The sequence below is a fragment of the Calypte anna genome, chromosome 6, assembly GCF_003957555.1.
Source record: "Calypte anna isolate BGI_N300 chromosome 6, bCalAnn1_v1.p, whole genome shotgun sequence".
NCBI lineage: Eukaryota > Metazoa > Chordata > Aves > Apodiformes > Trochilidae > Calypte > Calypte anna.
Window position 1 is genome coordinate 1847067 of NC_044252.1, and position 27431 is coordinate 1874497.

The window sequence follows — 27431 nt, forward strand, 5'->3', positions numbered from 1 at the left end:
TTTCACAAGGGACCTGCTGGTAGTGGGATAACTGGTAATAACCTGAGAACTGAGACTCTTGTCTACCTTGGACACACGTACCTGATCTTTTTTCCAGCTCCTTATTTGTCAGCATATGCATAGTAGTCCATGTAACAATCAGACAGGCATGTTTCTACTCAAAGTCCAACTACCTTTTGCAGTACATCCTAAAATGGGAATCAAATCCTACGTTTCCTCAGCTTGTGGAGAGAGAGAAAATAGAAAACTTAGCTGTAGAACAACTGCTAGAATGAAGTTATCTATTCAAATGCTGCAGAGACGTGCAATAACATGGCTATTTCAGGACTGCAAAGTGTTTGACAGAGAAGTTGTCAATCATACCAGCCTAGTCTCTCCATTTTTTCTGCACAAGAAAGACATGCATGCATCACCAGCCACCTATTCTCAGCCCTTGGTGTCCTGACAGTGACCAAGTAACTGTGTCATGCCATTTCAACTGTACAGCCCTGTTTAATGGAGCCACCAGGCCAGCCTGGCTTTGAGTTGAGGCAGCTTAGGAAAGTAAGGAAAGAGTTTACGTGTAAACCCATAAGAATTTTATATATTAATTTTTTCACTCTTTCTCTTAGATTATTCTTTTCTCTTTTATAACCAGTTTTGAGAGTAAATACCTTGGTTCAGAATGAAGGGCTTGATGTTGCTGGTTTAATCAATGTATGTTGTCAATGAAATCAGTAGTGATTCTTTGTTTACCAAACTCAAGTTTTAAAGCAAAACAAGACCCTCCCCAAAAATACACTCTGGATTAGACCTTCCAGACTGAGAAAGACAAGTGGTGATTCTGTACTAGGAGGCTGCAAAGTCAAATAATGCACAAGCTGCAGATATGGACTTTGCTGTCAGATTTAAGTGGTAGAAAAAAAATAACAGCTTTTTCAGTTTTATTAATGTGTTTACTTTGTGTGCTTCATCAACCCTCTAGGATAGGTTAATGGGGTTTTGTATTGCTTTGAATTGGGGATTGTGTTATCTGTCTGCACAGTGCTGAATGGATGTGAAGTACATAGTTTAAAAGTTGTTAACCCTGAAAATTTGCCCCCCCTCCTTTTTTAAGATAGTTTACTATATAATCTGCCATTGTTTCAATAATCTTTGTGAAAGATTGCTACTGAAAGTATCTGTTGCATTGGCTCATTTGGCAGAGAAACTCAACAGCTGAGGGTTCTCTATTATTACCTTGTGTTTTCAGTTGTATCTGTAGAAGTCAGTGCAGTTTATCTCAGGATCTGACCAGAGAACATTGTTGAAACTTTTGAGACAAATTTCATCATCTGACTGCTGATAAATTATAAAAATTTTAAGTGTATGCTTACAAAAACTTAGGGTAATGGTAGGTGTGTTAAAAAGGTCCTCTCAGTGGTAATGTACCTATTGATTTGATAGCATTCCTGAATATGTAATTAGAGCCTGATAGTTTCTCCTAGTGCATTTAGTTAAATGTGTAGTTTAAATGTGTGCTAGATTTTAGGAAAAGGCTATTTTAAAATATGTGCTAGGGCAAAGTTCTGCATAAGGAGCTTAGATTTTTTGCAGATGCACTGGGCTTTAGCAGTGATATGGAAGAGCTTGTAACTGCATAGTTACCTGTGAAATAGGATCTAATGTATTTACGAGTAGGAAATATTTCATTCCTTGTTACTGCTTCTCTTCATGTGTGTTTTTACTTCCTTAAATACTTGCTTAGTAATAAAATGAAAAATGTAAGTTAATTTTTAGGTTTCCATTTCTTCAGAAACTTGGTAATTTAATGGCAATAGAACAAATCTATTTCTTGGATTGTTTTCCCTGGAATATCTTTGAGACACATGACAGACCAAACACACCTGAGCTGTATTTTCCCTTCACTTCCAAGTAAGAATTTGTTTAACAAAACCTTGGGAGTTTTATTACTAGGCAAATATGAAATCCAGAGTAATATTTGCCTCCTCAGTGCAAACAAGGAATTCTCAGTGGAAGATCTCTGTGAATTGTCTCTGCTTTTAAGTAGGCAATAATTGGAAATGAGAAGACCCTTGCTGAAGATGTCTCCGATGGAAAAAATCTGAGGCTCTCTGTAGGGAACTGGAGTTGATCCGAACCAGGTGGTAGAACTTTCTCTTTGGAAGTGATACTTGGTGTTTTGCACTGAAAAACTATTTCATCTCGGAGCTTCCTGATTGCACAATTACAAGCGAGGTTTTTACTTAGGATACAGTAGACAAAAATTCTGAATCAGGTTCAGGGTATGGTTGTAGGCATTCTTTTTAATTACAGGGTAAAAAGATGCAATTTGAATTTTGTTTTCCATTCCCATCCTACTTCTCCAACCCAAAATTCCTAACAGCAGAGGAAAGGCTAGAGGGTTTTTTTTCTAGTATATATAATGAGAAAGCTTGATCCCTTGTGAATTTGAGAGTCCAAAAGTCCAGTCAAAATTTGCAATAATTTGTCATATCCTCAGTTTTTTTCCTGTAGGTTAAATTGGTTTGTAATCTCTTAGTAAAGACAACTGTTTAATTACGGCATTTTTAAGAGCTTGTAATACCTCCAGATTTTTAAAGACTCCAGTTCTTAAAAAAATTGGATATTTATGTAAATGATGATGCTCATTCCAATTGATTGGTTTTGCTGCATTTAAGTTGGGCAGTTTTTAGTCTCAGTAGCTTCTCTTCCCAAGTTACCTGTATCAACATGAAAGGGATTGTGTTCTTCTCTTTGGAATTCAAATTCCAATCTTTAGCTTTTCTTTTTATAACGTGCTGTTTCATCAGGCCATCCTTGCACAGTGTGCAAATACCATGCCAGTCTTCCTGTTAATTGTCACCTAAGTTATGAGTTGCTCTTGCTGCTGTTGGTCCCAGGTCCTCTGCTTGTCCTCTGTGCCACATAACCATGGCCAGACCTGCTCTGTGCTTTGTGTCTTCTTGTCCTTTTCCTTTCTGGATCTCTGGACCTGTGGTCTCTGCTGTGGCCACAGGGAGAGGGTGGAGGCAGCCTGTCTTCCTCTTAATTACTGGTGTTCCTGTTTTTCTTGAGTCAGGCACTGGAGAAGGTTAAACCAGCTGGTGAGTGTTATTTTGTTTTTGTCAGAGCAGAACCATTAATACTCCAAGTTACTGGGAACACAGTTTATGTTTTAAACTTCAGAATGTTGTGGAGCCTGCTGTTCCCAAATAAATTCAGAGCTGGGGACAAAGATCTTTCATTTCACAATCATTCCTCCAGATCTGATAGCTGTAACTTTTGCCAAGAGTGTGTCCCAGTGTATTTCACTGCAGCTATTTTGGTTTTGAATTGTGTTTTTGATGTTAGTACTAAGACCAACTGAAGTACTAAACAGAATACAACTGTTGTTTGGTCTGTGTTATGTTAAATGTTTGGATGTGTACGTTGATTAGATGTGATTTCAATCTCATTGTCTGTAATACTCTTAATCTGGAGTGTAATTCTGCATGCTCAGAGTTTGGGATATCACATTAGCTATCACCTTTACTTAAGGAAGAAGAAACAACCCAAAACTAATGTTGCCAACTTTGCAAAATTTAGCCTGTGCAAAATCCCTGTCTTTAGTGTTTTGAAAGCACCAACCACAAGTTCCTGCCTTCGCTAAGAATATCTGAGGTGTAAAAGTGTGGTATTTCATGTTTTATATGTAAATTAGGGTAAAAAGGTAATGAAAAAAGCCTGGCAACTTCACAACATAGGAGGATATTTTGAAATTCAAATTTTTATTGACTCTCAAAATTAGAAATGCTCAAAGCACCTTTTTCTACATCCAGCTCTGGGACAAAACTGTTATTCAGGGAAAGCGGGAAGCTCTTTTTGGGTCATAAATGACAGGAACTGTCCAAATACCTCCTCTATTTTTCCTCTGCCAGAACCTTGGGCTTGATGTTGCAGCTGCCACTGTGGGTGAAGGGTTTGGATACAAAACAGTGGCTATGGCTAGAGGGAAAAGGGAGGAACCGTTCTTCCCTGAAGCAGTAATTGCTTCTAGAAGCAGGGAGTTTATCTCTGAAGAGCTCATTCCTGAATTTCCATCTTGCTATAGATCCTTTGTTTTTAAGGATGATTTTCAGTGCAGTAAGGAAACCTTCTCCACCATTTTCCATATGCAACTTTTTTCCCCAGTGAATTTAATGGCCTTTAGTGACCTGGCTAAGTTCTATCAGCATGGCTGGAATTGCACAGAAGCTGCAACACTTGTCTACAGCTTGCTGTCTAATCTGTCAGCATCAAAAACCACCTTTAGAGAAGGTAAATCAAGGCAGATGAGCTCCCTGACAATTCCCATTTTAAGTGTCTATAAGATGAACAAAATGCTCAGAGGCAGATAAAAGAGGTCAGGCTTTTAGACAGCCCAAAGACTCATTTAGGTTGTAAATGAAGTATGGAATTGATGTTTAGCCTGGCCTGACACAAACACATCCATGAAATTGTGTAACAAGAAAATGGAATACTTCTTAAAACTATATATATTTTTTAATAACTAGGAAAAAAATTGAAGTTGGATGTGAGACTTGCCATTAATTTCCCTGATTCCTAAATGGAACAGTGCCGTTTGCATAAAAAATGATACACCAGTCTTTTTCTCTGTGTCCCCATGAATGATGAATAGGTCAGTTCTAAGTATTTCTAAGACCATAAAGTATTTACTATCCATCAAGATTCCATACAGCCTCAGCACTTCCAGTATTGTCCTTTGGGATGATTTTATTACTTGAAAGTAATATTGTGAGCTGACTTTGTGGTTTATGAGCTCTACACTGGAGAGTAATTGCCTTTTGCTGTGTCTTAATTGACTTTTATTGATGTGGCATTCCTTTCTTTGTACTAGAGGTACTAAAATAAGTGCAATTTAGAAATCCTGGGGTTTTTTTATTATTGTTGTTTTTAGAGAGAGAGAGACAGGACAGATCTAGAGTTGGGACTAAGTAGTAACCTGTATTTTGTAGCACTAGAGCCTACTTCATCCAGACACCAAAAGCACATTGTTTTTTTAAGACTGCCTTCTCCTTTGGGGAAATGATGAAGGATTCGTTTTCAAGCATAAAGAAGCTGTTGAGTACCTTGCAGTGCTGTTCATATATGGCATTTAGAGAGGTTTTATTTAGAAGAAATAATTGGAATAATCTATAAATCTAGGTAGGAGTATCTTGAGGTTGTGTCCACAACCACAATACTCTGCCTTTCCCAAGTAATGTTTTGTTACAATTTCCATCTCAAGGCAGAGCTCTTCATGCAGATGTGAGGTATATGTGCATTTTCAGTAGAATTGCTGACAGGGTCTGTTGTAGAACTGGTACAAGTTGATCTGAATAGGAAATTACAAAGTGTTAATAGCAAATAATTGGGGATAACTAGGAAGAGAGCAGGGACACTCAGTGTTACTGTGTGGGTTATGTACATGTCGTTTTTGTTGGGGTTTTCTTTGGTAAGCTCATCTGCAAGTGAAACTAATTCAAGATGTAAAATAGCTGGTTTGTGTTTATAATCAAATTCAGTGACCAACTAATGTTATTTTTGGTTGGAAAAAAATGGTATGTAAAGGTTATGATTTTGGAAGAGAAGAAAATGCAAAATGACTGGTATGACTAAAGAAATGGTTTAGATATTGAAGGCTCAAAGAAATAATATTAAAAGAGTACATTAAAGAGCTCAGTCTGTAAGCAGAATTGCATATAGTTCTGCACAAATGCAATTAATATTTTTTTTCTTGATGAAATTACTAAATGTTGACTAAGTATATTTCTACTGGTGTAATGAGCAGAGAATTGAGTACCAATTTCCAAAAAAATGTGCAGAGTGTGTATAGCTTTTTAAAAGGTGCATGCAGTCAGATATTTTAAAAATTATTACTGAAAGAAGCACATTTTTCTTCAGCTCTATGCTGGAAATGCTTAGAGGTCTTAAATTTTATAGTTCACTAGTTTATAGTTCATAAAAGTGTTTTGACAAGGCCATTAATATATGGGCCAGAGTGATAGGGCCAGCGCTATTAAATGGTCATAGTTTTCTGCAGTCTGGTGATTAACAGGCTTTGAACTTTCCTGGCTTTCTTAATCTCTTTTAATCATTTAAACCTATTATTGTTTTGACTTCAATTTCAAAAGCTCTTTAAATCTGTCTTACAATATTAGTAGCTGATTAAAGTCCTGATTTTCAACCATATTATCAGTGGGGAGTCTATCCTACTACACTGAATAGCTTGCAAAGTAGGAAGACATTGAGAGGGGAGGAAAAAACCAGCAAACTGTAAATCACCAGAAAAACTTGACTAGTAGTGTTTATATTTAAATTAGTGATCATATCCATGCAAAAAATTGGGGAAACAAAGTGCTTATAATTTATGATATCAATAACTGCATTTATTTTCTTTTAGATTTCAGGAGTGTAATTTTAAGATAATTCTATGTTGAAATTTAAATCCATCTTTTATTTTCGTGATAGATATTGTGGTAAAAAAGTCTTTCTGCTAATACTTTTGGGATCCCTTTCACCCAGAAATTTCAAGTGATTGATTTTCAACATTCTTCAGGTAGAAGCATCTTAACCTTCTGTTGCTATTTTTTTTTCTTTCCCATTACCATCTATGCCTGCTTTACTCCTGCCTACAGTTCTTCCCAAGGTAGATGTATTGGCTGCATGTTTTTCTGTTTAAAAATGGAAAGGGATAAAATTTTTAGTAAGGCTGACTCACACTTTTACTGAATGCTCACACTATTGAATTTTTTTTGCTTACTTTTGGGTTTTGGTGCTCTGCATCTTTCTATATTTTGAAGTTCCTGTGTTTGAATGGCTTCATCTTAGAGTCTGCTAGAAGGTTCTGTTGTCACTACATACCCTTGCCAGTCTCCTGTCATCTCTGGATTTCATCCATAGCTACTGTACTTAACTCTGGATCACTCAGATATGTGTCACATAGTGTTGGGTCTGTATTAAAGTCAATGTGAAGTGTACATTCTCTCACAGCACTAATACTTTCCAGAATGAAATGTCTGAAGTCTTTTAGGCAGTTTCTTCTCTTTATATAGGTGAGTTGTGGAACTCAGATTTTTCTGGTCTTCTTTGGGATTATATTGTGGTACAATCCATCTTCAATCTTTGGATTTTTCAAGGAAGAGACTCTGGGCTTGCATTTTGTATTTGGCAGCAAAGCAGCATCTACTCAAATTTTTCTTATATTGTCAGACCTGTACAGAGTCATCCTAGAGTTACAATGAATGATGAGCAGCTGTCACTAAAGCCAGGAATTAATGTTCGAAAGGTCCTTGATTTGCTGTCAAGTTGTGGCCAAGACAGAGTGTGAAAATGTGGATGGGACCAGCTGCCCTGCTATGGAATAAGGGAGAAAAATTTTGAGTGAGTGGAGAGTGTGGTGCCTACCACATGTTGAAGCTGGGAGACTACAGCAAGGCAACAGAGGGATTTATGGAAAAAATAAAAAAGCAAATTACTAAGCTGGCAGAATAAAGCCAGTGCTTGTCAGGCAAGAGACTGAGACTTTCAGGATGTGAATCAAAGCCCTTTACTGTTTGTTTTTGGTATTTTTTTAAATCGGGGAAAAAAAAGGTCTTAAATATTTGGACTAGGTTTTATGTATGTACCAGTTACACAAAACCTTTAAACTTCAGTTTAGCTGGTCGTTTCTGGTGAGTGATGGATTTGTCTGCTGAATTTATACATAAGGTGTTGTCTGGGTTGTGGTTTTTTGTTTTTGTCTAGTTTTAGAAAATGCACAGCCACTAGAATCTGACTTAGCAAACTTAAAGTAATGATCCGAACAAACACAAGTCATTGTACTTATGCTCTGTGTTTGTGTACATGAAAAAGATTACCAGGCTAATAAGAAGGTTCAGGCTACCTGAGACTTAAATGAAACTTTTAGGCAACTGTAGCCTTGAGAAAAATGGAGAAATCCATCCTTTTCCTACCAGTGTAGGAAAAGCAGTTCACTTACTGCCTTTTGAACTCCTTTTCTTCTGGCCCGGGCAGTTACAGAGTTATAGCAGCATTACTCATTCTATCTGATAAATTGCAGATGGAAGTTGAGAAACAGGCTGACCTTCTACACCCATCCCTCCTGAATCTGATGTGCTAGAAATATTTTGGAGGCTTTTATTAAGCTTTTTTTGTGCATTAGTCTGTAAATGCTCATGAGGATGCGCTGTTACAGCAGTTCACACATGGCTGTATTTCTGACCTGAAAGATCTTGTGGGATGTATTAAATGCATTTGGTAGAAAGCAGTCAATACAGTCTGAAAAAGGACACATGAGCACCAGTGTCCCACGGGCTGGTTGTCCTAGTTTTTACAAGATTAATAATTGAGAAAAAAACAGCTGAAAGAGCTGAGTTTCTTTTTTTAGAAGAGTGAGAGTAGCCTTAACATCACTTGAAAGTTGAAGCAACATAATTGCTGAATCATTCTTCTGGAAACTTATTTAGATGAATCCAGAATACAGGAAGACTTTACTGTAGTCCTTTAGGTTTCTTAATGGCTTTGTTGAAACAGGCTTCTGCAGAGCTCTGTCTTGAAAAAGTCTTGTCTTTTATTGATGAAGCATAGGGTAATATGACACAAATTCTACTTGTCTATTAAATACAACTAACATGCTGTAGGTTTCTGACTGAGGATTTGCACTCTGTTCCCTTTTTTTATGACTCTTCTGAAGAGTCCAAAGAATATGTTGGGAATCTACCTGTCATACATTTCATTTTTAATCAGTCTGGGAAATAGTTAAAATGGTAACTGCAGGAAAGCTTGGCAAGTATAGTAAGCTTCCAGAATAGCAAAGCCCAGGTGCTTTAAAAGGGGAGCATGCTCTGTCCTGTGGCAGAAAGTTCATTTTTATTTGGACATCAAACAAGGCAGAGGGAAGTCTGCACAGATAGATGTTTGGAACTTCTAGGGTGCTTTACTATTGCAACTTTCTATTACTTGAGATAGTTTTCACTTTTTTTTTTTAATGCTGACTGCTTACATTGATAGTTGATGCAATAAAATTCTTTTATCTCTAGCATCTTGTTCCTTCACAAGTTTTCTTGAAAACGTAAATGAAAATATTACTTTGATATGTATAAAGTTTTATGTACCTTATTGTCTCTGGTTAGCCTGCATGATGGAGAGGTTTTTTTCTTGGCTCTTCTGCCCAAAGCAGCAGAGTGAATGTCTGAGCTGAGTTTTAGTCTGATATCTCTGAAATTTTTAGCTGTTTTTTCTATTTAAGTTTGTGTTTTGATGGATTCAAATCAGAAGTTTTGAAAGGTGAATTAATTTTGAAGCTATGAAAATTATTTTCAATTTTAAACCTGCTTGCTCATCACCGGTTTTCATTTTGAGCCTTAGGACAGGTGAATTTACCAGCTTTTCAGGAAAATCCTGTTCACAGAACAGGTCTGAACTTGACATTCATTTGGAGTTTTCCAGCAGTACATATTTAGTGTAGGCTGTGTTTTCTTTTTAATTTGGTTAAGGCTTTGTAAAACTGGATGCTGCCTGGAGTGAACCATGCCTTATGACTGTTTGTTACATTAACAGCATTACTGTAAAAATAATGACTCCAGTCCATGCAAATTAATTTTCATACTTCCTCATATTAGGAACTGGGAAATAAAAAACAAAACCCCAAACATTTTGAATTGTAGGATTACTATTTCAGAAAGATCTTTAAAATGCATTGCACAAGTCATAGATGCATGTACAAGTTCTTGAATGCTTAAAATAAAAATCAGACATTTAAGAAAAATGTTACATTTCTGCAGAAACTGAAATTGAGATAAACTTCTTAGGTGAAAGCTATATATACATACACATGCCTTCATTATTTGTTTTTTATAGTGTTGTAATCACATAGAATGTGATTATGTGAACAGAGTTGCACCTTGAGCTGCTATACACACTAAAACTATGCCAAGTGGTCTAGGCATTTTTTTTACATAATATAACAATTAGGAGGAAGAAAATGACAAGTTCAAATCTCAGCTCTGGTTTAGTTATTGGTTACAGTAAGCAAATGGGGAAAAAAAAATGTTCAGGGAAGCTTTGTCCTGGGAAGTTGAAAACATCCTTGATAATTACATTTCAGTTATTTCAAGATTTCTTAATGGAAATATATCCCCAGTTTATGTTAATGTTATCCCCAGTTAATGTTTCTAAGCTCTGGAATTAGGGCCTATATGTGAGACATTCAAATCACTTTGCCTAGCAGGCAAAGTTAGTGTTACTGTGCCCCATCATAGTCAAAAGGCAAAGTGGTGCTTTTTCAGAGTGTGAATTGGACTTGGGTCTCTGTTTCTTGATGAAACGTATTAGCCTCCTCATTGTCCTGGTGAAGTAAATGCCTATATGTACCCTTTTGTAACCAGGTTGGAAAAAATACTGGTTTTAAAAAAATATATATTTCAAAGCTGAAGAGTAATGTAAAGCAGTGTGGAACTTCTCATTTAAACTGTGACTAGAGGATGGATGGTAGAATATTTATGTCTGTTAGGTCCTATCTGTTCACTCAAGCTTTGATCAGGATAGTATATGTTGGAGTGACTGTGATACAATTACATCTAGAGGTTGGACCAAGAACATTGTGGCTTAAGAAATTCCGAAAGGAATTGAGTTTAGGGAGAAAGCTGCTGTCTTCCAGAAGTGGAAGTTTTGCCCAAGGTACAATCAGCCTCTTGGGCTGTCAGAAGGCAGCAGCTGTGATTCTCAGAGGCTGGGGTGTGTGTATCTGGGCAGGCAGCTGCACCAGTTTGGTGGAAATATGCAGCTGTGCAGTGTGATAGTTGATGCAGCTGGGACACTTTGTCTGCCTTCACGATTGTGTGCAGCTGCCATTTTGAAGGGAGTGGCATGAACATTGGCTCTTTTGACTATTGGTTCTTTTGACTATTGGTTCTTTTGACTATTACCTTCAACCTTGCTGTAGACGTTTGTTTTTTTTTTTGATTCTTGGGTCCCTTTTTTGAAATAGGATACTGAGCAGTGATGAAGAGGCTATTAACATTTTGAAACCGTATAACACTTTGGTACAAGACAGTTGAAAATAATAATCATTATTTAATGTGCTCAGATGACTTGAATTTCCCCAGGCAGAAAATAGAAAAAAGTGAAGTTGTGGTTCCTTCTGTCCTTTTGCCTGCTTCCCTAGCACATTTGTTTTGCTTCTTCCTGCTAGTTTAAAACCAGGTGTTTAAATGTATAACCCGTGTACAGTATGTTGATCTGGTAGCTTGGTTGGTTTTAAATGTCCTAACTTTACGTTTTCCAACAGCTTATCTTTAGCATCAACTTTGTATTTGGTGTCCTTGGCTCCTAAAATGCTTTTTAAAGAAATTCTTCCTTTTCTAACGTTCATCAGTGAGGAAGAGCCAACTGGTGCTTATAAATCTTGCCTACAAAACATATGTTGGGAAATATTACATAAGCTGTTCACTAGGCTAGTTGCACATTTAAATTTATTGAATACCTCAGCAGCTGTGTATGAAATACAATAGGCATCCTACCTTCATGCAAAAAGTACTTATGAAAGTTAGAGCTCTACAAGCACGTCCCTTTTTGAGACATTTTCTTTGACAATTTGCTATCAAAGTATCCTCAGGGATCAAGAAAGAATATTTGAAAAATGTAGTTTTCTTGGTGAAAGGAGGGGGTGATGGTGAAAATTATTAGGTAAGCCAAGGTTCACTAAAGGACCCATTCTGGAGACCTCAGGAGTAGCAACTGTGTCCCTCCTGTGTCTCTCTGTGGTATGTCAGTAACATACTCCAGGCAAAAATAACAAATCTGTTAAAAGAGCATTCCCATTTTGTTGCACGGTTTCTGTTGTAGCTGACTTGCTAGTCTGAGTAAGTAATGAAGGGTTTTCTTTGGTTTTTTTTTTCCTCTAACTAGGGATTAAATGATTTCGTTTTGTTTTGGTTTTTAAAGTGGAAGAACAAAGAATCTGGAAGCTTTAAAAAGCTGGAATGTGATAATACTTCTGTGTCCTAAGCAGATAAAGTTGTATCTAGTTATAGCTGACATTGATTTCTGTTTGGAGAAAAGATGCACTTATTTTTAATGTAATGAAGAATGGTTGTGATTTCATGCAGGTATATCTTCTAATGTTCAGAATTATCTCCATTTACAAAATGGATTGTGTATTAGTCAAGAATATTTCTGTCTGTGACAGGCAGATCCTTTTAACAAATGACCTGATTTAATTTTAGATTGCAAGTTGCATAAGAAGAGTTAGTGTCTTTTGACTTCTGAAAGCTGTTCCTTTTAGAATTTTCCTGGTAGCTCTTTGCATTTTCTGATACAAAAATATTAATAGCATTTGTTATCAATAAAATGCTCATTAATACAGGAGAAATGCATATACCAGAGAGGTATAGAAACATTATGAAAATACTGATATTTGACTAGAGCTTTTTTCATTAAAGGAAAGGTCCTTTAGCACTGTTCACCAGAGAAAACAGACATAAATTTGTGAGATTACAACATGTAAAATTTGTGGCTTAGAGACTGGCAGGGTGGTAAACTGTCAAGACTGCAATTAAACCAAGTGACCTGAATCTGTAATTGAACAGTGTGCTACAGCATAGTCTGCTTACTGTAAGAGTCAGTAAAATCCCTGCATTTAGAAGAAGAAAGTGGATGGACTGCACTGCATTAGAAGTGACTCCATGAAGGATTTAGCAGCAAAGTGGATAGAAGGATGCAAGTCAGTGTGATACTGTGGCAAATAACCTAAGGCAGTCCCTGCATATGTAAACAAGAAAAATGGGTCAGTCAGTCGTGTCTTGTATGTTTGAATGCAGCACTAGTGAGCCTGAGAATGTGGTTGGGGTCAATGCTTGCATTTTAAATGGATGCTGGAAAAAAGTTTCAGAAACTATCATCAGGAAATGCTATAAGGAAAAGAGAACGTACATTTTATCTATTTATTTGAGGAAAAAAAAAAAAGTTTGCGAAGTAGCTTGATTGGAGTTGGTTGGCGACCAAAGTCTTTCCTCAGGAGGAGTAATTTATGGTCCTGCAGTTGAGTGGAGCAAGGAACAAAAACAGGGCAAAGAGACAGTGGCAACCTTCTGCAGTGTGAGCAGTTAGCTATTTGCAGAATTATCAAATGGACATTTAACTTTCAGCTACTTGCATTATAAAAGACTGTCCTACAAACTAATCAATAAAAAAAGCCCCAAACGGAAACAACAGCAAAAAACACCCCCCAAAGTACCCCCCAAAACAAAAAAACAAACCCCACAGATAATTATAGCAGGTAGATTTGTGGAATATTTTGAGATTGAAAAAGATTTTGATCAGAGGCAGAAAAGAAGTGAGGTCACATCTTAAAAGGTTTTTCTAAGTGAATGACAGTGCAACCTGTAGCATGGCTAGCAGTAGTCTGTGATGGGTTCCTTTTCCCCTCTGATTCAGATAGTGTAAGGAATCTATTCTCTTAAATTGCCTATTAGGTTAAACTAGCAAAGAAAGTTTCTTTCTCTCAAGCTCTTACTTTCATCAGAGGTTACCTGTATTTTCTGCAGAAATTTTCCCAAATAGGCTGTTAAAATACAGGTTTTTTTTCTATTTAATTTTTTGGTACTGATTATAATAGTTTGCACTTGAGGAAATGCCACAGCTAATTTCACATTGTCTGTATTCCTGTGTCGGTTCAAATTTGAAGATCAATGTGCAGTTTATAGTATGAAGTGCAGTGGTTTTGGGTATATAGCGAGCCAAAGTATCTGAAATCATTTGATATAAATCAAAAGTTTTGTGTGATGTTTAGTTTAGTCAACGTGCTATTTTTAAAAAAAAAGTTTGCTGCTGTCTTTGCAGTACCTGAGGTACCTGTATCAACAAATATTACATAGTTTAATAGTTTGGCAATTTGAATAAAAATATTTTATGGCTATATTCTCAAAAGAGTAACTGCTTTCTGATTTCCTTTTTTTTGTTTGTTTTTTTTTTTTTTTTCAAGGTATGGGCTGAAGCCAAATGACCAAATTTTGGCAGAGGAGAAGCACAAAGAACTGTAAGCTATTTTATGGTGATATACATGCATGCTATCTGTATTTGCTTTTCTGTGTACATACAAATGTTATTAATGTTTTGAAACAGAACTTTTATTTTTTTTATGATTTGCTCCTGCTCTTTAGTATTGTCTGCTGCAAATAACACAACTTGTCTGAAAACTGATTGTCAAAACATGATCAAAAAGTTGTTTTTTTTGTTTCACTCATTTGTTTTAAAAATTTATTTCTAAACTGCATCTGGCACCTGTGCAATTTAAATGTCTGTGTTCATCCTAGTTTTATGTGTGATAGTGGGTACACTAACAGCCTCTGCCTGCTTGCTGTGTGTTTGCATTTAAATGAAATGCTTGTGTCTGGCAGAAATGAAAAGGAAGATTATTTTTTTCCAGGTTCAATGTTGACTCATTAATTTACATCCTCATGTGATATCATGGCCATTCTCACCTTCACGAATTCTCATCACAGTTTAGTGCTGTGGTCTGGAATCTATTTATCATAGAATCATAGAATCATAGAATTGGCTGGGTTGGAAGGGACCTCAGAGATCATCGAGTCCAACCCTTGAACCACCGTTGCGGTTGCTAGACCATGGCACTGAGTGCCACATCCAGTCTTTTTTTAAATATCTCCAGGGACGGAGAATCCACCACTTCCCTGGGCAGCCCATTCCAATGACGGATCACTCCTTCCGTAAAGAAATTCTTTCTAATATCTAACCTAAACTTCCCCTGGCACAACTTAAGTCCATGCCCTCTTGTCTTGTTGAAAGTCGTTTGGTAAAAGAGCCCAATCCCCACCTGGCTACACCCTCCTTTCAGGTAGTTGTAGGTAGTTGTAGAGAGTTGTAAGAGCTGCTAGAGCTCTGTCAGTTCTATGGAAATTTTACTTGGTTTGGCTAATCTGATTTTGTAGCATAAAAACTCTTAATTCCTGGGGAAGAAATATGATCCATGGTTGAGTGCATCATCCTTTAGTCATAGGAAGCTTAGTCAAATGTTACAGTGACAGCATATTCAGTCACTTTGCTCTTTCACTAAAGACACGCCCAAACCAAAGAAGCTTGAAGTTCAAATTTATTCTGATTTTAAGCAGTCTTCCATGTTCAAGCATAATATTTTTTTTATTTTTTAGTTTTGGTATACTATACACTAATATACAAAAGCTCAACAATTAAGATGAAAGAAAATACTGGGTACTGTGCATAAGCATGTGTAAATATGTTTGGGAAATGCCAAATAGAGAGATGGGTAGATATTGTGTGCTTATCATCTAGATACGTGGGAGGGGGCTTCTGAGTTTGTATTCCTGGTTTGGAAACGTCTGGCTTTTCATGGGGTTTTTCTTTTTCCTCCCCAGTTAAGGTAGATTTTAAAGTAGATTCTGGAGTTCTCTGAGTTACTGACTTTTGAACTGTATACACATTTTGATAGTGAAGGGGGCTTTCTGTGATGACTGATTAGCTCAGTCAGGAGTTCACATATTAAATGGGAGAAAAATATTAAATAAAAGATGGCACAACTGGAGCAGTCCTGCTTGCTTTATGTGTAAACATGTGGGTTACATAAAGGCAAAAGTATAATAAGTTTTATTTCAGAATTTTGTCCAAAAATACTCGTTCTTAAAGCTCTTCCTTAGGTAAAGTAATTGTCCCTTGTTACTGTTGTTTTTAATTCTTGTATGTTAGTACCACTGGCTGAAGAGCCACAAACTCAGTGTGTGAACTCCAGTTTTTTTATTGCCTCAAACCTTACTGGTTCTCCATGAGCTGCCTGAAAAACCTTTGCTGTGAATGTCACTTTGCCACCCCTTTAATCTCTATTATGTAATGGCTTTTTTTGCAGGTAGGTAGTTGGTACAAAAGACTGTAGAAAATGCTTCACTTGTCAGCCCTTACATAATTTTGAGTGTCTTCTCCATGATGATTAATGGAATGTTTATATAAAAGTTGTATTTCCAAAGAAGATAGATTTTTAGGATTACATTCACATTTCTGCCTTTCATGGGGAAACTTTGTCCCTTTTTTGTGCATCTGCTTTGTGCTTTTTTTTCTTTTTTCTTTTAAACTTTTGGCTCGTGCCATGTATTACTTTGCATTATTTCATAGTACTCCCAAAAGACTTAAGCAGTTTATCCATGTGTGAGATGAGCTAATTGCTTTAGGTGAATTAATGTCTCAGATTTTTCCCCCGTTAAAAGTTTGGATATTTCTCAGTAAGGTCATAGATTTCTCAGTAAGGTCATAGATTTCAAACAGTAAAACTGTATTCTGGAAATGAAGATTTAATTCCTTTAGGAAAAGAATTATTTGTTAAAAGCCTTAGTGATTTAATTACTAGCCAAATAAAATTTCTGTCTTCTTTCAGAGGATGGGAGAAGCCATTTAACTTACATTTATACACTGTGGTAGTGTATCTGGGACATTAAAACTGCTTGAGCTCCAGGCAAAAGACAAGCAGCAGCAGTTGCCTTTGATCTGTAGATAAGATTGGTTTTATGTAGAGCACTCTCTCTAACGACAGAGCACTTGTGGGCAGCATAATTATGATTAACCTATTAAATATGTTAAACCATTTTTAAAAATGTGAGAAGTAATAGAAACCATAGCACTCTGAGGGGTTAAATAGAAGTTAAATGACATATAGGTCATTTACAGTATTTTGGAGAGTACAGGTTGTACCCTGTACACAAGCTTTATTTGCACAATAGATACTGATTAATTGGAACCTTTTGATGTGAGGTATTTATTTTGAGGTAGTTTAAACACACTTAAATCCTGTTTTTATTGTAAGCATTTTGCCTATTACTTTGTTGCATATTAGCTATTGATATTTTTTATAGCATAGTCACTTCTAAAATGAAGTGTTGAACTTCTTTAACTATAGTGAAATTATAAAAAAATAAATTAGTAACACTGAAGCTTGCCATCGATCAGGTGCAACAGAAACCTTTCTTTGGTTTTTCTTTGTTACCACTACAGTAGCTCCAGCTCCACTGCAGCATGATTTAGATGCTGTTGATTATAATGAAAGAGTTTGAACACACTTTTGCCGTTGACCTTGGCATCTTGGGTGTCACTGGATACTTGACCAGGAAAAGACTCTAGTAGGTCAGTGTCACATTGTTTCAGGAAGAGGTCTTTGGGACTTTGCTAATATGCTTTGTGCTCTTCTTATGTTAACTGTATGGTACAGAACATACTAAGCAGTGTTGAACCTCAGAGCACTTCCAGTCCTTTCATCTAAATTCTCTGATTTGACTTATACTGAGTTGTTAAATACTTAACTACCCTTTACTGACATTTAGGTGGGCTTTCACTTTTAAAAGAAATGCCAGTTTTAGGAATGCTGCAAGGCAATTTATCACTAGGGTAGTTGTTGCTGATTTGATTGTCAACTTGTCCTTAGGTTCTGTGCCCTTATAAATAAGGTGTTCTCCTGAACCTGTCCCAATGTTTTTAAGCCAAATAAAGACTCTCTGTGTTCCTGTACAGTGCCAAAATCACTCTGCCTAAAATACATTTTATTCTTCCAGCTTTTGAAATGTCAGCAGCTTTTTACTTGACTTATGTAGTAAGGACAACTTTTTTGGCCTTCTTCATTTAGTATTATCTCAATGATTTCTCTGTCAGATGTCCTCCAGTCTCTGAGAGATCACTTCCTCCAAGCTGTTCTTCATAAAAATGTAAATTTTGTTCAGTAATGAATGTCTTATCTCCCAAGGTAATTGGGCTTGCTACACACTGACATGACTTGATCCTGTTGTCCTTGAATCTTAGTTATCTAAAGAGATAAGTACAGCCACTAGCAGACTGGAGTTGGTTTACAGCCATGGCATCATACTTAATTTCTATTTTAAGAGCTAAGGTATGAATGATAACTTTTTTTTTCCTGCTTCCAAATCACTTCAGCTGTAGTACCCTTTTAAACTCACATCTTTTCGTTGGTGTAGATTTTTTTCATCTTAAAGGAATGTGTTAGCACCAAAGTTGTAAGCTGGTGCATATATGCATTCTTTTCAGAATTCAGCTGGAAATATTTACCCCTCCTGAATGCACAAAATGTGGGGGTCACTGTCCTGCAGCTCAGAAGGGAGTGGGATGAGTGGAGGCTCCTTAGCCTGCTTGTATGTAAAATCAGCAGCTTAGTTCAGACCAGTGATGATCAAACCAAGCATGCAAATGTTGTAGTGAATCAGATGAGCAATCATTTTTGTTTCACTGGTGGGTTTGTTATTCTGCACTGAGAATAACAAAGGTGGGAGAAAGGTAGTATCACCAATTTGCACAAATGTTTTGGGGACATAAAGGTGTGCAACTATCTGTCTAATGCTGTTGGAAAGAACCAAGCTACAGTATTTTGTGCCACTAGAGGGTGTAGCTTATTTTGAGTGGCACTTTTCAAATATCTTTCCATACATCTTTGGTATATGATATCCTGTCAGTGTGTAGTTTCTCTAAAACACCACTTTTTATCTAGTCCATTCCCCTTAAAACCTAAAAAGTAGGGTGGAAAATTGTTTGGGGTGGGAGGAAGAGAGAAAATATCAGAAATACTAAGCTTTAAATCTTCTGTCAGCCTACTCAACATATGCTGGCAACATAGATGTTTTGCATGATTGGGGTAATGCATGAACCTCTCACAGACATCTGTCAAAGCTGTTGAGTTACTTTATATACTTTACTTGTAATTACAACTAAAGGGATTAGCATAAGTTATGAAATGTGATTTGGCATTGAAATTGGTGTGGAAAACTGTTAGGGCAATAAGAAGATGCCCAGCTTTGCCTAAGAGCTTACCAGCTCTCATCTTTGTGTAGATTTGTTTTGATTTCCTCCTCATCTTAGCTATCACAGTGGCCAGTCTCAGGGTGTAGAGTTTTGTATGAAAATTTCAATAAAAATGTCCACTGTGGAATTAATAATCATTGTTCAAAAAAATTAATATTTTTAGAATTACTGCAGATTGAGACATCTAAACCACTGGTTGTAATGAATAGATAGTAAGTTAGAATGATCAGTCTCTTAAATTGCCACCATCTCCCAAAGCACTATAGATTTTTTTTGTATATTGATATTGTTTGTTCTAGGACATGTAATCAAGCACTTCTTTAAATAAACTTCCACAAAATGCTTGGGAGTTCTGTGCAGTCAGAATCTGGGTAATGTGCTGAGTGTATCTGGAAAACATGTAAATGTAATGATGAAAGAGATGGATGGCTGGGAAGAAGGCTGCACAGATCTGGAATGCATTTTGTTAATCCTGTTCCTTGGATAGTTGGCTCCCTCTGTAGAAATTACTTCACATTGCAGTTTGATTTCTCTGTAATTGTTTTACCATTTCTGTGGAATATATCAAGGCTTCACTCAGACCCAAGAAGAATGATTTATGCCTAGCTACAAAATTTCTATTACAGATTCCTCCTTCTATTTGCACTTCAGTTCTCTGCCTGCCCACCCACCATCCAGTTGTTTTGAATGCAGTACCAGTGCAAATTGTTTAAAGGATCAGCTCATGAAGTTCTTGGTAACAGGCATCCTGTGTAAAATTCCCAGAAATTAAGAATCTAAATTATAGCAGAAATGTGTTTTCCTTTTTGAATGAAGGCAGTTTTTACATCTGCTTAAATTTAAAATGAAAAATTGCAAGTATTAATTATATTTTTATAATTTCATTTTGCATCCCGCTATGGATGATATGGAATATATAATATGCAGATTACTTCTACAAGGTGGTAAACATTTTGGGTCAATATTTTAAAATTGTTTATCAGTACAATATTGTAATTAAGCCTTCTGCCTCTGTTGTTTTGTGTATCTAGTATATTAAAGAAAAATTTCTACATAGCTTTATAAGCTTTTTTTCAAATATTCCTTGTTGTTGAGTAGCTCTTGGAAATGGGTGTTGATTCATTCTTATGTAATGCATATGGTAATTATTTGATATAAAAGAAACCTTGTGATTATAGCTCTGGTTGACAGATAAGAACAAGGTTTATGTTCCTCAGGGGAACTTGGTTCTCTAGCTTAAGCTGCTTATCTAAGACTGTTGTCTGATGCAACACTACCATAGTAGTGGAATGGAGGGAAAAGAGAAGGATGGATCTAAAAGCCAATAGAGATTACAAAATATTTTGTGTGTGTGACATAAGGAAACCACATAAATAAAATGTCTAAAAGCAGGTGCTAGAAGATTGAAACTTTACTTGCAAAATCTTCTTGGATTTCTTAATTCCGGAAGCTGGAAAGGTTTCTGCATTGCTGTTGTGTGGAAATTCACGATTTGGAATTAGACAAAGTGTATCTTTAGAGTACTAATTCCTGTGTTATGCTGTGTTGTGCTACACATAAGCCTTTTCTGAAATTTGGAAGTCTCGACTTGGTCATTTTACGAACTTGGAAGATACACCATCTGTCATAGTGATGCTTAGAAAGAGAATGTAAGGAAACATAGCCCTGTGGGATGGTTTTGAGCTGCCAGACTAATGAATTCTTGTAGTGTGTCTTGCAGCTTGAAATATGCTGAGGGACAGGATCAGAGTTTACCTTAACATGAGCTTTTTATTCCATTCTTTTACTGTACTACTTCTATGTTGTATTTTGTTCACAGTCCTCTGGAGACAGCGCTAGATGCAGAAAAATTAATGCCTGCCTGAGGATTTTATGACATTACATTCATTTAGTAAATGTAATATCTGTGGAGGAGAATCTTCAGAAAATTGTCTATTGGAAAATAATTTTTAAATTCTATTTTTGTTCAGCTTATAATGAAACACGCAGCAAAGCTGTTGCAACTGTGTCGATGTTTGAAAGCCTCAGAAGAGGGTTGTGCAGCCACTACTGATTTTGCCACAAGGTGGTGCTTTATGTAGTAGCTACCTTTATGGCAATTAATTGAAGACTACAGTTAAAGATGTAAAATGTCTAAAGCTTTTAACCACTCTAAAGGACTTGGAAGTATACTTTTATTTCTTTTTAAATAATTCTGAGCCTTGGGTGAGGAGACTTACTACTTACATAAAGACTGGTTTAAAACAATCAAAATAAGACATATTTCATTGTATTCCATGTGCATGCACAGTTTGAGCTTGAGGTAAGATGGACCTGAGTACAACAAGCAAATACTCTGTGTTTGGTGTTTTTTTGTGACACAGACCACAAATGTATTTAGTATTCAGATTACTGTGTTAACAAATTACTTTATAATAAGCAAAGTTGCACAACACAGAATGATAATTTATCTGTTCTCTAAACTCAATTTTGTTTTGTGGTTTTTGTTTTTTCTTTCATTTGTTTTAGCATGATGTGGTTGAGATGATGTGCTCTGAAGTCCCTTACACATGTCACGGGCATGACTATCTAAAAGCTGCCCAATGGGGAAAAAAATCATAGTTTAATGTATACTTATTCTTTTTGGTAGTTCAAGGCATAGTTGGAGATTTTTAACTTTCAATATTTTTGCATTTAAATGAAAAAAATGTACTGTAACAGAAGACATGCTGTAAATTAATAATAAAACGCACACATCTTTCATTTGATTTTTTTAAATAGCTTCAAGCTTTTGTGAACTTGTAGAATTTTAAAAATAGAATCCATTGTTTGGTGGCACCTGCATGTGTGTGTTCTGCTTAAATGTATAAAGTATGTAATTGATGGTTTCTTCATAATTATATAAGGTACTTCATCAGCATATAATGCCACTGTTTTTCCTGAGTGATCAGGTAGTGAGCTGCCTTGTGGTATAACCCTGTTGTTCTTGGACATATGGGTGCTTCTCAGTGAGTAACATGTTACATATTTTTCCCTTGCTTCAATTTTCTCATTTAAAATCTTTTTCAATGAGACTGTTTAGAACAGAATTGCCAGAGAAATTCAATGTCCTGCTTATTGCACCATTGTAGAAACAGCATGTTCACATCAGATACTTAATTTCCTAAGCTGCTAATGCAGCATCACTCTCTTCACTAATACAGCTTTAAAAGTATCCTCATTTACAGATGCAAGTGCCCCAAATAAAAGAAATATAATAACCTGTACATTTTTTCAGCAGCTGAAAGAATAGCTAAGTGTCTATTGTCCATTCAGTCTTTTCTGGGTGAAGCTTAACCCCAAGAGTACCAATTAGTGCTCAACATAGTGGGTTCTGCTATTTTAAAGGAGGTGATCATCTATCAGAGCAGATTAAATGGCTTGTGTGAAAATAATTCAGTAGCTGTCCATTAATTGCCTTTCCTTTCAGAGAACTTTAGAAAGAGATCTCAAGAGATCATTTAGTTTCATTCCCCTAATCCAGCTAGAGATGCATCTTTGTCATTCTTGGCAGATATTTGTCTAGCCTCCTCCAAAGGTCTTTGGAAATAATATGTCATGTGAAGACTGTACAGTCTTACTATATAATCTCTTCTGAATACAGTTCAGTTCTATTAGTTGTCTGACACAGTGAATAGATTATTCCTTTCCTATTGGTTTAGTTTTTATGTTCTCAAACCTGTCATTTTCTCATCTGGAGGCTGGAGAATGCAGGATACATATTTTCCTGCAGCTCAGATCAGCTCAACTTCTGATCAGCTTCACCCGTTTCCTCTGGCTGCCCTCTGCTTGTTTTAGGTACTTCATGAAGTGTATTTCCAAAAATGGGATGTGGTTTTTCCAGCTGTGGCCTTGATGTGTAGTATGGAATTCCTAAGTTATCAAATTAAAACACTTTAAACACAAAGCTGACAGTGCAGTATTCTGAGAAGTAGTGCTGGAATCATAAATATTTATCTTTAGAATTTAATTTTCCTGCCACTTCAGAGTTGCTGGTTGTATGCTTTAGAACTAAAAATTAGTTTGTTGTTAACACTCTAATTAATTAGGAACTAAGACTAATAAAAAAAAAATCTTAAAATTTACAGCATCTATTACTTCATATGTTTAGGATTTAGTTTTTTTAAGGCCAAACTACTAAATAACCCCTATTCAAACAGGGTTGAATTTTGGTTTTTATTTCATTTTTTTTTCCTCTCCTTTAATGAATGAATTCAGAAAAGGAAACTAGATACTTCAAAGAGTTCAGCTCACTGACTCTCAGAAGTCTTCTGGATACACTACATAAAACAACAACAAAATAATGCAGCTTGCTTAATTCCTGAAGTGTTTCTTTGTAACCCAAATTTTTTAATGTGGCTTCAGAGAGTTGCAAATTGCTCTTGTGGAATGTCTGCTAGTTGTGTTGTTGTTGGGAGTGGATCCTTCTTCTTTGCCTCCTGATAAACAGGAGACCATGGGTTGAAGGCAGTTTGTCATCATTTTCAGATTGGAGTGATCAAAGGTCTATATACATTATTTATGAAGGGAACAGTTCTCTGTACTTCTGAAGATTAGGTTTTATGGATCAGCCTTCCTATTCTGAGAAACCTGCGTACAAAATTTGGCAGTTCTGTTTCGTTACAGAAGTTTCCCTTTGTATCAAACCTGCTCTGAGAGCATGAAGTGGCAGAGAGCTTGCAGAGTGCAACATGGAACTAATCCCGTAAATCAGCTGAACAATGGAGAAAGAGGAGTGAAGAGGGAGTTGAATAGGTTACAGTACATGTAGGAATGGGATGAGGAAGAAAAGCAATGGTTCTAAACAAGGGAGCCAGAACCATGCAAGATTGGAAGAGCAAATCCAAATGCTAAGAAAATGTGCATAAGTATTTGTTAGGGTAAGGCTCTGTGCACCTATGCACCATTATGGGCAAAAAATGAGCAGGCACAGCCTGTTGTGTGCAGAAAATACGGAGAGGTAAGCCATTTCAGTAATGTGATGGAAGGAATCACAGTTGACTGTCTGATTTTATCAGGACAACTAGAAGCCCCTCCTTAGGAGTGTAAGTATGTGTGTCTGGTATGGATGTGCAGTTTTATATTTGCAGGGAGATAAGTTTCTGTTTTAGTGTAAAACTGATTTGCTTTCTTTACTGATCATGAATAGCTTTGAAGACTTGCCAGGAAATATCTCATCTTCTGATCTAAATACTTATATAGCTCAGTAGTCATTGTATTTGGGTGTCTGACATTTAAATTGATTTGTTCTTGCAGCTTTTTGTTAGATAAGGTGGTAATTTTATGGATTTGTGGCCAAAGCAAACAGGGAATGTAGCTGACTCTAAATTGCTGGGAAACTTGCTGCAAATTGAGAAGCTGCATGCCTTAACCACCCAGCCATCTGCTTTATTCTGGAGAAGGTCTCCTGCCCTCACACCCCACTGCCTGTGTGATCAGATGACCTTCTCTACAAGAAGTGGAAAACAGCAACTGACACACACTGCAGCTTCTGTCCCCAAACCAGTGATCACAGATGGAGTGCAGCTGCTGCAAGGGATTCAGTGGTACCTTCTGGTCACAGGAGTCAGCTGGTGCAGCTGCAGATGCCAGTGTCTCTGCTGAGCAGCTGAAACCAATATACATTATTCAGGCTGGTGCAGGAGCGTGTGGGAGGTGATGAAGATAAAGTCCCTGTGCCAGTTAGCATCTCGAGCACCCTTCCCCCAGTACATGAGTCCTGGCCTGGCCTTGTCCCCAGCTGATGTAGCTGGCTCTGAGTGTGAGGAGAGTAACAACAGAGCTGCAGACAGTGATGAGAATATAAGGGTATTAATAGGGTATTAATATACCCTATATATTAAGGGTATTAATTAGAATCACAGGATCATAACATGGCTAGGGTTGGAAGGACCCTTAAAGATCACCCCGTTCCAGCTAGGTTTGGGGTTGGAACTAGATGCTAGAAATGAATTTCAGCTAGTAATTTCTGGTATCTGCACAAATAAACCTGAACATACACACAGTTTCTCCCATCCTCCTTGTCCTAGATTTAGTACATCAGGGTTCATGCAGGTCTTGTGGTAAAACATTGAGAGAGAGAATCAGTTTTCTACTCTATGGGGAAAAAAGTAGTTTGGGAAAGCAGCCATAGTGCAAAAATGTCTTGAGTCCTTTAGGTTGAAAGTGAATATTTAAATAGGAGACACATCTGCAGTAGCTAACACTGTGCTTTTTCACTGATGTGACAAGTTGTCTTACAGACTTCGTGAAAGCTGAGGTGAACTGCTCTAATTTGCTTCTGAACTCACTTCACTTTTCTGAAGTAGATGAGCTCTTCAGCTAACTAACTCTTCCTGCATTCAGCACCAGTGAAACATGTCTGTATGCAACAGTAAATAAGCCTACCATTCCTCTCTGTTGGCACAAGCCAGCACAGATTTCTCGCTCTTCAAAAGAAAAAATAAATTTTGGGGTTATAGTCCCAGTAGCAGCTATGAGAATGTTTGGAAGCATCAGCTTTTGTAAAAGCTCCCAGTGCATGAAAATCCCAGTTCACAATGAAGAGAAAATCCATGCCATCATAGTTGTCCACATACATGTGTTAGTGGTTGATAAAATTTATAACAGGCTTTCCTAAGTTGGAAGGATGTGCCTGTTTCAAGGGCTGGACACTGAACTAATAAACTGTGTCATTCTATTGTCATTACTCTGAGAAGAACACCCTGCAAATATTTTAAAACTAGTTTATTCTTTATTCCTGTCATACTGGTTGTTTCAGATGGCAGTTACTGTGCAGCAGACTTTTTTCACTTCATTTTCTTTCATAGTTTCTTTCTGCTCTACCACAGGAGTTTACCATGAGAAGAGGTCACTGTTCTGGTGCCTGAAACTATAAAATATTTTCTGAGGAAATAAGACATCAGCCAATTAATAGAAGAGAGTAGCTTAATGTGAATGAAAAGGAAAATAATAAAATAGAGGGAGAAATGAGCAGGATTAAAATATACAGGGAGCATTGTATTGGAGCTTTTTATTTTTGAGGGAATATGATTTTTATTTTTTTTAAAGTATATATTTAGAAAACACTGAATCATTTTCTACCTAAAAAGCAATAAGAAGCTGCCTACTTCAGTAAAAAAGCATTTTCAACTTTTAGTGAATACATTAGTTGAGTTTTAGCACTGGAATAAACTTGAATTACAAATCTTTTAAGATTCTGAGACTTGTAATGTTTTTGATACCTGAAGTTCAGTACTGGTTTTGCACAGTTATTTGTGTTTGCAGTTGCTCTTTTCTGACTCTGCTATTAAAGTGTTTTCAAACATGACCTCTAGATTTACAAGATACTGGCTGCTCAAAAAAATGAATTAGGAGTGGAAATACCCTACTCCAGCTGTTTTAGTGTTGATGCAGCAGGATCTCTGTAAGTGGTGCGAGTGATCAGCTCCTTACAGGGAAGATATCGCCACTGGATGGAGCTATTGTTATGTTATTTAACTTGGGTTCTGTGATAATGTGGATGGCACGAAATCTCCACCCCTGTCCTCCTCGACGATATTCTGAAGATTTTGCTGCAAGAGAATTTTAATTATCCGGGTCACGGTACCAAGAGGAAAATAGTCAGACATAACTTGTTCCTTTTCCAAAGGCTGGGCAAAGGAAATTCCATCTGCAGTGACTGGCATTTGAGCTTTGCAGATGAATGTTTAATACAAGTTTAGATGAGAGCCTGCTGCTTCAGAGCACAGCTGCTTTAATGGAAGGTGATGTTCTTGAGGAATGGGATACTTTTGAGCCAATCAGCTCTGGGAAATCTGCATATTTATAATACATCTAATTATCCAGAAAGAGTTGCTGAGTTACTGGAATTGTCACTTTGAACTGTTTCTTAACAAGGGGACTGTCTTTTAAAACGGCAGGGGTTACATAGTTAGCTACCTACTACATTACAAAAAAAAAAAGTTTTGACTGTTTTATGCAAATATACTGCATTACCTTGTATAAATGAGGAGGTAAATCAGCTTTTGAAAGCACTTCATGTTTTTTGACGGGGGAGAAAATGAATTCTTCTTCTAAATTTGCATTTCAAGAAGTAAATAACTACTTGAAAAGATGCGTCTTCTTTTAAAGGCTGCAGTTTGATAAGCTTGAGATTTCAGAGTTAAAATGGCTTTAGAAATTTTTGAAATTCATCTTTTAATATGCTATGAACAATTGAAAAAATACTCCTATATTCCTATATAGCTGGTTTAAAAACAGTAATTTTTTTCTCTGTGCTCTCTATCTTTCTCTCTCTCTACTTTCCATTTTTCTTTCAAATATTTTGATCTGTCCAGAGCAATTGGAGTAAATTTTTAAGAGACCAAGGAGAGGACAGGAAGCAGGAGAAGGGGGGTGTAGGGGTGTGGCAAAAATCTTTGTGTATTTATAATGTATCTCTCATCATTTGAGCTATTCTTTATCTGTCTTCTAATAGTTCTTAAGCTCAGTGAACAATAGCATAGCTTTATTGGACTGAGCAGCAAAATACAGGATAATAAGTCACTTCAGGTTCCAATCAAATTAAAGGCTGTATAAAGGAGAGAACCACAGAGAGGGAAAAGGGG

At 36.6% G+C, this 27431-nt stretch overlaps 1 protein-coding gene across 4 annotated transcripts in view; it reads left to right on the top strand.

Annotated features, from left to right (window-relative positions):
* Positions 1-27431, top strand: part of ADK (adenosine kinase) — a 231355-nt gene that overhangs the window by 14539 nt on the left and 189385 nt on the right. For all 4 annotated transcript variants that reach the window (XM_030452818.1, XM_030452820.1, XM_030452819.1 and 1 more), the window contains one exon: positions 13985-14038. In XM_030452818.1, the coding sequence (XP_030308678.1) occupies positions 13985-14038 (54 nt within the window). The remainder of the gene's footprint in view (positions 1-13984; positions 14039-27431) is intronic.